The sequence below is a fragment of the Homarus americanus genome, unplaced genomic scaffold, assembly GCF_018991925.1.
Source record: "Homarus americanus isolate GMGI-L3 unplaced genomic scaffold, GMGI_Hamer_2.0 scaffold7626, whole genome shotgun sequence".
In the NCBI taxonomy this organism is placed as follows: domain Eukaryota; kingdom Metazoa; phylum Arthropoda; class Malacostraca; order Decapoda; family Nephropidae; genus Homarus; species Homarus americanus.
Window position 1 is genome coordinate 12505609 of NW_024718273.1, and position 13735 is coordinate 12519343.

A 13735-nucleotide genomic window follows, 5' to 3' on the forward strand; every position below is an offset into this window, starting at 1 on the left:
CCTCAACCCTCCATCAACACCACCACGGTAAACATTCTTCCCACCAACCCCCATCAACACCACCACGGTAAACATTCTACCAACCCCATCAACACCACACCACGGTAAACATTCTACCCCAACCCCATCAACACCTGCCACCACGGTAAACAGTCTACCAACCCCCATCAACACCACCACGGTAAACAGTCTACCTCAACCCTCCATCAACACCACTAAGGTAAACAGTCTACCTCAACCCTCCATCAACACCACCACGGTAAACAGTCTACCTCATCCCACCATCAACATCACTACGGTATTCAGTCTACCTCAACCCACCTAACCTAACCTTGACTCACCTGTGGTAGATAAACTTCATAAAGGGGGAGCGGATGACCCTGCCGAGGCTGGTCCTGGGAAAGATGAGGTAGATGATGGCGATGACCGGCATACACACGATGATGGAGAGGCACAGAAGGATCTTGACCAGGGCGTTCCTCCTCCGCCAGATGGGCAGACCCTCGTGCCACACCGACGTGAGCAGCTGCTGGCAGTTTGGGTGAGCCACGAACTGCCAACCAAGAGGAGGGAGAGAGGGAGAAAAAGAGAAGGGTGGTGAGATGGATGAAGAGAGAGAAAGGGATGGAAAGGTGGAAATGTGATTGGAAAGTGGAAGGAGTGGTTTCAGCATGTTTTGAGACAGACAGACAGACAGACAAAGGCGGGGAGGAAAAGATAAGATATGAAAGCAAAACAAGTAGTATACGTACAGTGTATACAGAGAGAGAGAGAGAGAGAGAGAGAGAGAGAGAGAGAGAGAGAGAGAGAGAGAGAGAGAGAGAGAGAGAGAGAGAGAGAGAGAGAAAAAAAAGAGTTAAAACATATTCAGTGTTATCCCTGACTCCCCGTGACACAACAGAATAAAGAACAAAGGCATCAGGACACAGCGAGTTGGACAGGGGAAGAGTGAGGGGGAGGATGATGCCACACTTTTTGACAACGGTGCTTACAAGTGTCTCATGGATAAGCGAGTTGACACCAAGAAGGATTCATCCCAGTACTAAAACCTTGTAATTATTCTGACATAATAAGATTAACGAAAATTTGGGTGATGAAAACTTAGAGTACTGATGATAACAATAAGTTTGGAAGAATAACTAAATTAAAATACTCGTGATTTAAGGGGTCCTCTGAGGTGTTATTTCTCTTCACTTGCATGAGATCTTATAAGGAGGAATCTATACGTTCCTGCTCCTGGTATCCCTTCATGCACCTCTCCCTACCTGTTTTTGGTCATACTTGAGGGCCAACTTGAGTCTCGAGAGTTTCAGCTGCTGTTGGGGGTCGTCGTCATCGTCGTCGTCATCAGAGTCTTCTTCACTACGACGGTTGAGGACGGCGATGACCTGCAGGAGGACAAAAGTCATGTTCCGGGTACTTAAAAGATTCATGGGTGGAATTTTCCTCGTAACTGAGTCATCTTTAGGAGTTTTCATTTAGTAACTTTTAATGAATAAATATTGGCCAGTAAGTAACCTTGCTCGGGACACCTCCATTGTACATATTCAGGGAAAGCATTCGTAAATTATATCTGCGTTGGCTTAGAAAGTGGACAGGATGAGAGGCACATGCTCTCCGGGCTTAACTACAGGTTGGGGCAGATTAAACGCTGCTCACGAGTTATCACCACGGAGAAGTGAGATTGAGCTTCAAAACTGCAACCAAAGAAGAGTGCAAGACGCTGGTGGCCTGGATATCGAGTGTACCTGAAGGCTAATTACCCAGCCAGGTGCTGTGGTAACGGACAGGCGTTAAGCAGGAGGCCGCCGTCACAAGGCCAGCGGGACTAGGTCTTTTGCTGTCTGTGGGGCAGTCAGCAGCCAACAGCCACTGGAGAGGGTTCTGTGGGGATAATTGTTCCCTGCTTTGTGGAGAAGCGGATGCGTGGCGAGAACTCTGAGTTGGAGGAGGGGAGTGAAAATCCTGTGTGAGGGAGTAATGTGAGGGAGAGGGTGGTGGGGAGGAGTTGTGGGGGAGGGGGGGAGTAGTGTAAGGGAGTAATGTGGAGGAGGCGGTAGTGAGGAGTAGTTGAGGGATGGGGTGGAAAGGAGCAGTGTAGGAGAGGAGATAATTGTGTAAGGGTGGTGGTGGTGGTGGTGGGGAGGGAGTATGGGGTAAAGGGAAGAGCAGGTGGCCGAGGAAGGTTAATTACCATATGGACCAGGTAGCTCATGGCAGTGGGGGGGGGGGGACCAATATCTCCCTGTATCAGATAAACAACATCAACATAGCTATTTTCACCACCACAACCTGTGGAAAATTGAGTGAAAATACTGTGAACTGGTCACTACCGCTCAGCCACACCTCACACAAAGGAAAAAAACATTTTTATTTTTGTTGTTCTCTTTTGTTGGGACAGCCTCAGCCAGCAGCTCACAGAGGGCGCCACACACCTAACTGGTCCACACTAATTTGAAGAATGACCACTCAGTCGTTCCGTAGGTGAGACACTTTGGTCTGGTTGAAATTTAAAAATATATATATTTGCTAAGTAAAGTGCATGGCGGAATATGACAATTTTGGCAGGCAATGAAAACTAAGTTTCAACAACAGGGGACTCATGGGCTGTGTTTAATCGTTAATTTCAGGCCCGACTGATGTTTGTTGTGGAGGGAATATTTGCTTTGTTAAATACACTGTAAATGTACGGTTGCTGGTTTTGAAAGCCAACATACGAGTACATACATACATACATACATACATACATACATACATACATACATACATACATACATACACTTAGAAAATACATCAATTCAAGTCAAATAAATGAGCAAACTCCAAGTAAGTGATGAGGTGGACTATATACGCAAGTCTATAGATGTCTAAACAAAGAGGTGACCCAGCAGTATGAAGTAAACATAATGATGAATATAATTGTTAACTCAGGTAAGGTTGTATGTGGTGTTTAGGGGGACGGCAATAATGTTAGTGATATGATGGAGAGAGAGAGAGAGAGAGAGAGAGAGAGAGAGAGAGAGAGAGAGAGAGAGAGAGAGAGAGAGAGAGAGAGAGAGAGAGAGAGAGAGAGAGAGAGAGAGAGAGAGAGAGAGAGAGAGAGAGAGAGAGAGAGTATGTATGTGTGTTTAATGGTAAGTATTTTAGTATCACGTGTACTAGAGATTGTGGAATAAAGGTTGAAGAGACGGTAATTCCCTTTTCCCTTCATCCCTGTCTCTTTATCCTTTCATATCTCCCCCTTCTACCTTCTCTGATTCCATCTCTCCCAGCCTGGTTGTTTCCTTTCCTCCTTCTTCTCCATTTCTATTTAGTTTCCTTTCATCTATTCCTTCGCTGCCTGTATGTCTTTATATTTGCCTGCCTCTTTCTCTCCTTCCTTCCTCCTTTCTGACCCTTATATTTATCCCTGTTTCCTCCTCTCCTTCTCCTCCCTGCCTCCTTCCCTCCTCCTCCCTTCCCCCTGTCTCCCTCCCTTATCCTCCCCATCTCTCTCTCCTCCCTATCTCCCTGTCTCTCTCTCCTCCTTCCCTGTCTCCTCCCCTTATCCTCCCCTGTCTCCTCTTATTCTTCCCTGTCTCCCCTCCCTTCCCTCTGTCTCCCTGCTTGCCTCACCTCCTGGGTAGAGCGACACTGGTGCAGCAGGTCACAGGTGTACTTCTTGCACTGCTCGCTCAGCTCCAGGTAGGTGTCCTTGAACTCATTCTCAACCCTGGCTAGCCGCTCCAGTTCCCACGACAGCTGTAACACACGGGTCTCAGCGTTAATGAGGCCGCCTGGACCGGTGTTCTCAGGTTAACTGCGAGGTCAGTAAGATTGCCGGCACAGATAACTATTTATACACCAGAGTTACAAAGAAAACTACAGACCAAGAGAGACTAGAAACGTGTAGACCGGAATACTTACCCTGAAGGCGGCAAGGACGGGGTCTTCGGATGTGAGGGAGATCCAGGCTGGGGAGGCGAGGGCGCGGTAGGTATGGATGCGCCTCATGGAGTACCTCAGGGAGTCGTCATGGAAGCCTTCCGTGCACTGGCGGCAACAGCACGACAATGGATGAGGCTTGTCGATGTACGCCCCTGACGGAACATAAGCACGGCATCATAGTGAGCTGGTGGGTACAGTGGGGAAGAAGGATGGGGTAGGGGGAAGAAGGATGGGGTAGGGGGGGGGAGGGGGGGGGTGGGGCAGGGAGGGTGTAAGGGAAGGTGTGGTAGGTGGATAAGGCAGGGAGGGTGAGGCAGAGAGTTAGGCAAGAGGGGTGGGGGAAAGAGAGGGGTGGGGGAGGCAGGTGAGGCAGGGAGGGTGAGGCAGGGAGGGGGGGGTGGTAGGAGGAGGGTGGGAAAGAAGGGGGTGGTAGGGTGGGTGGGGGAGGTGTGGTAGGGAGGGTGTGGTGGTAGGGTGGTGTGGGAGGGTGGTGTGTCTCAGGATAAAAGGTTAATTAATTTGGCACAGACAAAAAAAAATATATTTCATCATCTTTAAATTCTCTCTCACCTTTTTGAGGAAGGAGGGATGATAAGAATATAATTTAACTTGGTGGAAATTTAATTGCGAAGTTGAAATAAAATGGTTATCCCAACTAGTTTTTCCATTATAATGAATTATCTAGATCTGTGGTGCGTGGTGTTGTGTTGGTGCGTGGTGTGGTGCGTGGGCTGGGGCGTGGTGGTGGTAGGGGCGTGGTGCTGGTGGGAGGCAGGTTGGTGGGGCGTGGTGGTGGTAGGGGCGTGGTGCTGGTGAGGGAGGCAGTGTGGTGGGGCTGGTGGGAGGCAGTGTTGGTAAGGGCGTGGTGGTGGTAGGGGCGTGGTGCTGGTGAGGGAGGGTGTTGGTAGGGGCGTGGTGGTGGTAGGGCGTGGTGCTGGTGAGGGGCAGTGCGTGGTGGTGGTAGGGGCGTGGTGCTGGGGAGGGAGGCGTGGTGGTGGTAGGGGCGTGGTGCTGGTGAGGAGGGGTGTTGGTAGGGGCGTGGTGGTGGTAGGGGCGTGGTGCTGGTGAGGGAGGCAGTGTTGGTAGGGGCGTGGTGACGGTGGTGAGGGAGGCGGTGTTAGTAAGGGTGGTGGTGGTGGAGAGATAAATATTATAGGTAGGGGCGTGGTGGTGGTGAGGGAGGGAGACGGTACAAGGTCAAGTTTATATAATTTGTTTGAACACGAACACTTTCAGGACTCAACTAATTCACACACAAAAAATATAATGTTCTCCCAAAGGTACACAAATTCATATGACAAAACAAATATATTTTAGTGAGTAAAGACTTGGATGGCCGGCCCAAGAGCCACCTAGGCGTGAATTTGTTTAAACGAAATAGTTTTTAACCCTTTCACAGCGGGAGGTTACCCTAAGCTGAATAAAATGGCCTGGCGGTAGCCAAAATAAAATGGCAAGTGCGTGACACGCAGTGAAAGGGTTAAGGTGTACAAACTGTCGCCAACACAACAACCACACCCTAAGTTAACGAGCTGCATGACCGGAAAACTCGCAAACTGCATTGGTTAACCATTACCCCGGAATACGATCCGCAAAACGATTAACAGCCAGGTCCCCAGTTACTGCTGGGTAGACAGAGGCAAATGGCGTAAAGAAACTTGTCCATAATTCACCCTACCCAGGGATAGAACATGGGTCCGCTAGCTTGCGAGGCGAGCATGCTGACCATTACACCACAGTTCGCCATACATACATACACTGTGTTCCCCAGAGGCGGACACAATATGATATTAACATTAAAGAGAAAGACTAATGACGGCCCCTCGAGACAAGCAGTGACTCTCATGACAACTGATCTTAAATCCTGATTGGTTAAGAAACAATTCAGAGTTAATGACATTCTTATGGAGCGAAAGTTTTTCCCGGCGAGATCGTTATCTTACCTGACGATAATGAAGGTCGGGGAAGTGATTCCTCAAGTGGTCACTCACAACATCTCGAATATAAGAGATTTTATAAAGAATATTTTGTTGACCGTCAACTATTATAAGTATTTTCTTGGTTAGGTATTAAGGTAATAGAGAAAATTCGTAACATCAAATTTATCTATTTATCTATCTGTCTTTTTTTTTTGTCTGTTCACACTGGTTTCTTAAGGTTCAGTCATATTTTATAACACACACACACGAGTATATAGTGTGTGTGTGTTCTCAAGATGTATTTGAGATAAGGCCTTAGGAAAACTATCTCCACGGTAAAACTTTACGGAGCATCACCAGTGTAGGAGACTGCTCGGCCTCAGGCCGTAAGTGTTCACCGTGCCGGGGACTTCTTTCTGTCCATTCCAGTTTCCTCTAAACTTTAGAGTCTAAAGGTAACTGCCCCGACCCATTAGCCTTGTCTATCGGGCATTGGTCTTCGCCTCGTCACTCCAACCTTCAGGTGATTAAGGGGAAAGGTGACGTTTGAAGGGTATGGGATCCATGACTTTACCAGTAAAAACTTTAATGACTGGAACACGCAACAGAACAAGTCAACCAATTAATACAGGTGATGTGGTACCATACATCTGCTTGTCTTTACGTTAACTCATACTTTCACTTCATAGCAAAAAAATTCAAGTGGTGCGGTGGGCTACAGAGAAGCCACTAATCTGCCGAGTACAGTATAAGGATACAATGTCACCCGCCAGGCTACAAGTAGACGTCGGAGTATCTGATTACACATAAATTATTCAAGTTTTCGTAATGTTTACCTAGCTGGAAGGGGCTAAGGCGGATATGAATTAAGCAGATAACTTAAGAGTTTAGCAAGAGTTTGGCAGAATTCATTTCCGGATTCAGTGTACTAGGTCTCTTATCTCTCCGCCACCATCACCGTCCCCACACAAAATTACAAGTAACTTAATCTCTATATTGTTCAAAGTTATTTTCACTATCCCTCTTTGCATTGCCAATGATGACAAAGTAAATACAGAATATGATTGTGAAGTTTTGATGACGTTAGTAAACTGATCAGATACCCAGCAAGATGTTCAATGTGGAAAAAAAGTCAACGAGTAGAACGGCTAGAGCATTTGTTTGTTTTTATAACCTTGTATCTATATTTGATGCAATTAGACGACTCAAAGTAAACAAATCCCCTCGGGTCGTCAGGTAAGGTTTGGGTGGGTCGTGTTGAGTAAACCTGCACACAAATTGGTTTAGCGATCATGTTCGTGGTACTTTTCAAACATCATACATATTGCACACGCACCAGTGTTCTGTATAGCGACAATACGAAGACAGTGTCGTGTTGTACAGACTTCAAATACCAAATACTGTAATACGTCGTTGCTATTTACTTAGTGTGTTTACGTGACACTGATGTCAACTGTAGCCTCAAGTTTCCTGATTGACTGAGGGACGGATTGTAAAACTGTCTTCAGGCCCTTGTGACAGCCAGCCTATTGTCAATTCTTGGTCACCCTTGTCATATCTTCATTCTTTTCATCAAAAAATGAAACCTAAGTTAAGTTCCCTGGCAGATTGAAACTATGGACAAGTTCCGTTACGCCATTTATCTTCAGGTATAAGTAGATACAGCACTCTCCTATGCTAAAGCTCACTATGGTTATGTGTGTGTGTCGTTGGAGTCAGGTACTACACCTTAAAGTCCCATGCTGGTATCATTAGGGAAGTCTTTCTCGAACATGAGTAAAATTAACCATTATAAATCTCTCTTGTATGAACACCTGTCACTACACTCGTCTTTTATTGTAAATATAAATTTACTCTGTAACTAAATTCGTTCTCCTCCTTCTTACCCCCAATTTATTTCCGATTACTTCATCACCTACGTCATTCCAACCCACACCTTCACTCGCCCCCATCTTCACCCTCCTCACCCACACCTCATTCCAACCCACACCTTCACTCGTTCCTACCTTCACCCACCCCTCATTCCAATCCACACCTTCAATAGCCCCCACCTTCACCCTCCTCGACGACCACCTCAGAGGATAAAGTGCCGTCCATTTCTCAAGTGATTGGGCCCTCAAGATTTGGAGATTTCACAGAATACGGTGGTGAGGGGTTCTGAAGGGGAACTCCACTCAACCCGACGAGCACTTTATTTTTGTCCATAATGGCGACAAGCGGGAAGGAAATTGTGTTACTTTACGCACTAGAGGAGAATATATGAGAGCTAAAGAAACGGAGGAATGGGAGGAAGGGAGTAGTAACTGAAATATGGAAATAGGAATGTGTAATAATATGACTAGGAGAAAGATACCTAGAAAGGATGAAAGACTGATGAGGGTAGGAACAGTAACATTAGAGAGAGAGAGAGAGAGAGAGAGAGAGAGAGAGGAGAGAGAGAGAGAGAGAGAGAGAGAGAGAGAGAGAGAGAGAGAGAGAGAGAGAGAGAGAGAGAGAGAGAGAGAGAGAGAGAGAGAGAGAGAGAGGAGAGAGAGAGAGAGAGGAGAGAGAGAGCAATGGTATCTCACCGAAAGACAGACAAAGTGCACACGTCCCGCTGGGAGCGGTATGTGGAAATAAAATAAAAGGCGCAGAGACAATGAAGCGACGGTCATATGCAGCAAATATAATGAATATTGTTATAATAGATTTTCACAACGTTTGGGAGGCAAATAAAATGATCAGGCAAAACTCACTGTAGAAATCAAAGAAAAAATTGTTCACCGATCTTTCCCACTGCACTGCCAGGTTGAACTGCCACTCCTGTTACCGTGTCATTTGTAAACATGAAACGTGACCTCAATGTCATGTAAAAACTGAAAGCTCCACACACACACACACACACACACACACACACACACACACACACACACACACACACACACACGCACACATTTTGTGATTTCTCGTTGTCATCCGAGATCCAATGGTCCGCGTATTGCAGTGATTTTTCAGAAATAAGATTCGGCTATTATTATTATTATTGTTGTTGTTGTTGTTATCTAAACTACAGACCACGCAACCACCCACAAAAATAGTGAGTGATCTGTTCCAAAACATTTAGAGCTTATAAGATTACCACCCCCCCCCCCTGCCATGATGACCCACACATCTGACCTCCTGACATTTGACCCTTCAGTAACAATTTGGTCACCCGATAACACATACAAGCATTACTATACTATTATTTATATACTTTTATTTATTCGAATTCTCTCTTCCCCCTCCCCAACAAAAAGAAAAAAATAGTCTAAAAAATAGTGTTATTGACTATTTATTCTGAAATATTGTGAGTAAAATGTGTACCTCTATTAGAATGATAAATTGAAGGAATTACTCTTGATGTTTACAGTATGTTGGAATTTTGTTGTAATTTATGAGGCTAGTTGATGGTAGTGGTAGTAATGGTGATGGTAATTATGATGGTAGTGGTGGTAATAGTGGTGGAAATATTGGTGGTAGTGATGGTAATGGTTGTGGTAATGGTGGTTGTAATGGTGATGGTAGTTGTAATGATGGTAATTGTGGTAGTGGTGGTAATGGTAGTGGTGGTAAAGGTTGTGGGTGATGTATGATGGTGGTGACAGTGATGGTGATAGTGATGATAGTGGTTATTGTGGATGTTGATACCTGAGTTTCCCACTAAATTGAATCTCCGTCGCCTCCGAGAAGATAAATGACATGAAATCCTGTCCATTCACTCATTTTTTTTACACGTGGTAAAGTGTAAACAGCAGAAGTGATACAACAGCTTGATTCGTGGTAGATATCTACCCTAATTTGCACTCTAATTTAATTTGACTTCAATCCTAACCTTACCTAACCTAACCTTACCTTACCTAACCTAACCTCACCTCACCTCCCTTAACCTAACCTAACCTACCCCCCAAAAAAAAAAAACATTCTCAGGTCAGGCATTGGGTTAGCTTGGTTTAAGTTAATTAGCCTAAGTTGAATTAGGTAGAGTTAAATTAGGTTATGTTAACTTAGATTTGGTTTAGGTTAGTAAGTACCATTAGATTAAACTATATATTAATTTAGATTATGTTCGGTTAGATTAAATTTGATCAGGTTTGGTTTGGTTAAATTAGGTTAGGTTAGGTTAGGTTAGGTTATATGAAATTAGGTTAGGCTTTGTTACGTTACGTTAGGTTAGGATATATAAAATTAGGTTCGCTGAAATCAAATTAAATTAAACTAAATTAAATGAGGTTCAACATCAACACACAACAGTGAAACAAAATGTTTCACCAGTCAACAGTGAACACTATCCGACAAAATTACTTAAACTCAGCAACATCAAAGGTCAATGCAATTTCATAATATATTGTTCAATTAACGTTAAGTACCTTTACGGAGGTGGGTCACGCAGGTGTTATTGTTATGGATATTGCTGCCACAGAAAAACAGTTGTTGCGCAATTGTTGAAGTTTTAAGTGGGAAGCTGTATTGACTTGTGTGTGGAGTAGTAAGAATGTGTGTGTGTGTGTGTGTGTGTGTGTGTGTGTGTGTGTGTGTGTGTGTGTGTGTGTGTGTGTGTACGGAATCAGAGGTCAACACTAACACTTCACAGTAGTAATCATTTCATTAATTCTAAGATATTAAATAGAACATGAACCCGTAAAATGTTAATCCTTACACCTCTGTCCAATTAATTCAAAATATAAGTACAATCATATTTACCTGCGAGTCAAAATCAATTTAGTTTCTCCCTTCAATTTTATTCAAACATCCACGGCCAGATATTGTACATCCATATTCAATTACTCCTATATCCATGCCCAGTTATTTCACTCAATTAAATCTAAACAAATTTATAGAACTCTCTCCATTTTTTTCCCTTCAGTAATGTTAAAGCAATTAAGTGTATTCACAGGTTAAAAATAACATACAGTGTATAACTTATATCAAGGATTTTTTGGATACTATATAAACACACACACGTACACATTCTCCACACATACATACACAAACACACACATGTACACATTTCCCCCATACACACGTACACATACCCCTACAGACGCACACATACCCTCACACACGTACAAATTCTCGAGAGACACACACACGTACACATCTTCCCCAGACACGTACACATCCCCACACACACGAACATTTCCCCCACTCACGTACACATCTCTCCACATACGTACACCCCACCCCCCCCACACACACACACATACAGACACACACACACACACACACACACACACACACACACACACACACACACGCACATCCCCACACACACGTACATCTCCCCACACACACGTGACATCCCCACACACGCACATACCACACACACGTACACATCCCCACACACACGTACACATCCCCACACACACGTACACATCCCCACACACACGTACACATCCCCACACACACGTACACATCCCCACACACACGTACACTCACCTCGGGACAGGAAGAGCTGAAGAATCTCGAACTGGTTACAGTGGGCAGCCAGGATGATGGGCGAGATATTAGGGTCAAAGTCGCTTGATTCCTCCCCTCCAGCGCGAACCTAAAAACACAGGTAGTGGGGATTAGCGGAGCACAGGTAGTGGGGTCTAGTAGGGTACAGGTAGTGGGGGCTAGGGGTGGGGGTACAGGTAGGGGGGGCTGTGGGCACAGGTAGGGGGCTAGTGGGCACAGGTAGTGGGGCTACAGGTGGGGTAGTGGGGTTCAGGTAGTGGGGGCTAGAGGGGCACAGGTAGTGGGGGTTAGGTGGGGCAGGCTGGGGGGCTAGTGAGGCACAGGTAGTGGGGTTAGTGGGGTTCAGGTAGTGGGGGGCTGGGGGCATGTAGTGGGGGTTAGTGGGGGCAAGGTAGTGGGGGCCAGGTGTGGGGGTTAGTGGGGGGTAGGGCTAGTGGGGTACAGGGGGCCAGTCAGGGTAATAGTGAGGGGGGGGTTAGGGGTTCAGGTAGTGGGGCTAGAGGGCACAGGTAGTGGGGGCTAGTGGGGTACAGGTAGTGGGGGCTAGTGGGGTACAGGTAGTGGGAGGCTAGTGATGTACAGGTAGTGGGGGCTAGTGGGGTACAGGTAGTGGGGATCTAGTGTGATACAGGTAGTGGGATAGACACCTGTGCATTTCTATCAGGTAAAATATGATCATAAAGAGAGACACCATACCTGAATCTTAGGATGAATTAGGAAATGATCTGTCCTTGTTCCGGCTTGTCATTGCATCTTCTTCATTACCTTCTAAACTTACACATATATTACACTTATTGAGTCAGTGTTAACCTTCGGAGTTATAATGTGTACTGTGTGTAACTGAGGCAGGTAAAGTAAGTGATCTATAGTGTTGGATAATTTAAGGATTTGGATTCCTCAACTCTCTTTAGAAGTTGATGGAGGATGGAAGATTGAAGTGCGTAAAGATAGTCTGAAGAAGATGAAGAGAATAGGAGAAAACTCAGTAGAGAATATATTAAGAATCATTAGAGGAATTCTATCTGGGTCTGAAATTTCACAATTTTGAGAACAGAAATAGGAGAATCCGTATCCAAATGTGAAACTTCCTGTTCTCCCGTCGTTGTGTGGTGTTGAGTTAGAGGCAAAATTCGAGAGAAAAGATTGACCTTCTGTTGGGAATCTGAAATCCCTGAACTATCGGGTGAATCTTGAAAGCATTAAACTTAAACCTGACTATTTGCTCTTTCTTACGTTGTTCTACCGCCTGAAACATTTATTTATGTGTGAAGACTTTGATTTGCATATCTTTACAAATACTTTAATGTGGTTTCTTGTATGTTTGTGATTATTGAAGGAATTTTGCAGCAAAAACACTATTGAAACATGAGGGAAGTAAGAAAGTCTTAGAATATTTAACTCAGAATGAACTACTCTGTCCCGACCACGATGACAGCAGTGAGGGGTTCAGCAGTAGTAAAATAATCATAACAAAAATAGAGAAAGACGAAGGAAAAGAGAAACAGATATTCCATAGTCTGTCACAGTCGTCTTGATCATCACGGAGGAAACATTGAGACAATAAAATTTGGAGAGTTTGTAAGAGAGACCTGGCAGGGGTCCGCAATATCCTGGAGTCCGCTATACCAGGGGTATGGATGGCGGTATTGACTGGATGGGGGAGAGTGAATGAGGTAACAAAATGCTCCCCTCCACATCGACCTGGATAGTGTGAGCAGAATACATCAGCCATTCTGTGCTGTGAATATTGATATCATTCAGTATTATGAGTTCGGGTGTAGGAACAGGTCCAATAGAGATGCTGATAACCACTTAGGAAAAAAAACCCACCAAGTTCCCAAGCGCTTTCGTGTTATTCACATCTCCAGGAGTGAGTACAGTCTGTCAGTCTGTACTCACTCCTTGGGAACTTCGTGCCTTAATTTTCCTATTTGGTTATATGCATATACTGTACATGGATGACGCACACCTCCAGTGATTTATTTGCACACACACACACACACACACACACACATATATATATATATATATATATATATATATATATATATATATATATATATATATATATATATATATATATATATATATATATATATATATATATATATATAATATACAGTCACTCAAAAAGTTGTCTTTACTGAGGGGTCTGATGAATTTCAAAATGAACACTGCGGCTCCTGTTGTCTCGGTAGGATTGTCAAAATCCTTCGCTGGTTCTGTCATACTGTGTCACAAATTTGTAAATGTACATTTTGGGGTGACTGTACAGTGTCTACCAGGCGCCTTCAAGAGAGCTCTGGCACTCTACATGATTAGCCATGTCAATATTGTTGTTGTTGTTCAATTTTTACAATATCTATTTTTCTAGCTCAGTAAACTGTTTCAATAAAGTGGCTGGACGGTAT

At 44.5% G+C, this 13735-nt stretch overlaps 1 protein-coding gene across 1 annotated transcript in view; it reads right to left on the reverse strand.

Annotated features, from left to right (window-relative positions):
- LOC121859413 (transient-receptor-potential-like protein) overlaps positions 1-13735 on the reverse strand; it is a 201793-nt gene that overhangs the window by 63729 nt on the left and 124329 nt on the right. The window contains exons 5-9 of the mRNA XM_042356208.1: positions 11304-11412; positions 3907-4079; positions 3616-3741; positions 1266-1388; positions 342-553 (exon numbers count right to left, since the gene is read on the reverse strand). Of these exons, the coding sequence (XP_042212142.1) occupies positions 342-553; positions 1266-1388; positions 3616-3741; positions 3907-4079; positions 11304-11412 (743 nt within the window). The remainder of the gene's footprint in view (positions 1-341; positions 554-1265; positions 1389-3615; positions 3742-3906; positions 4080-11303; positions 11413-13735) is intronic.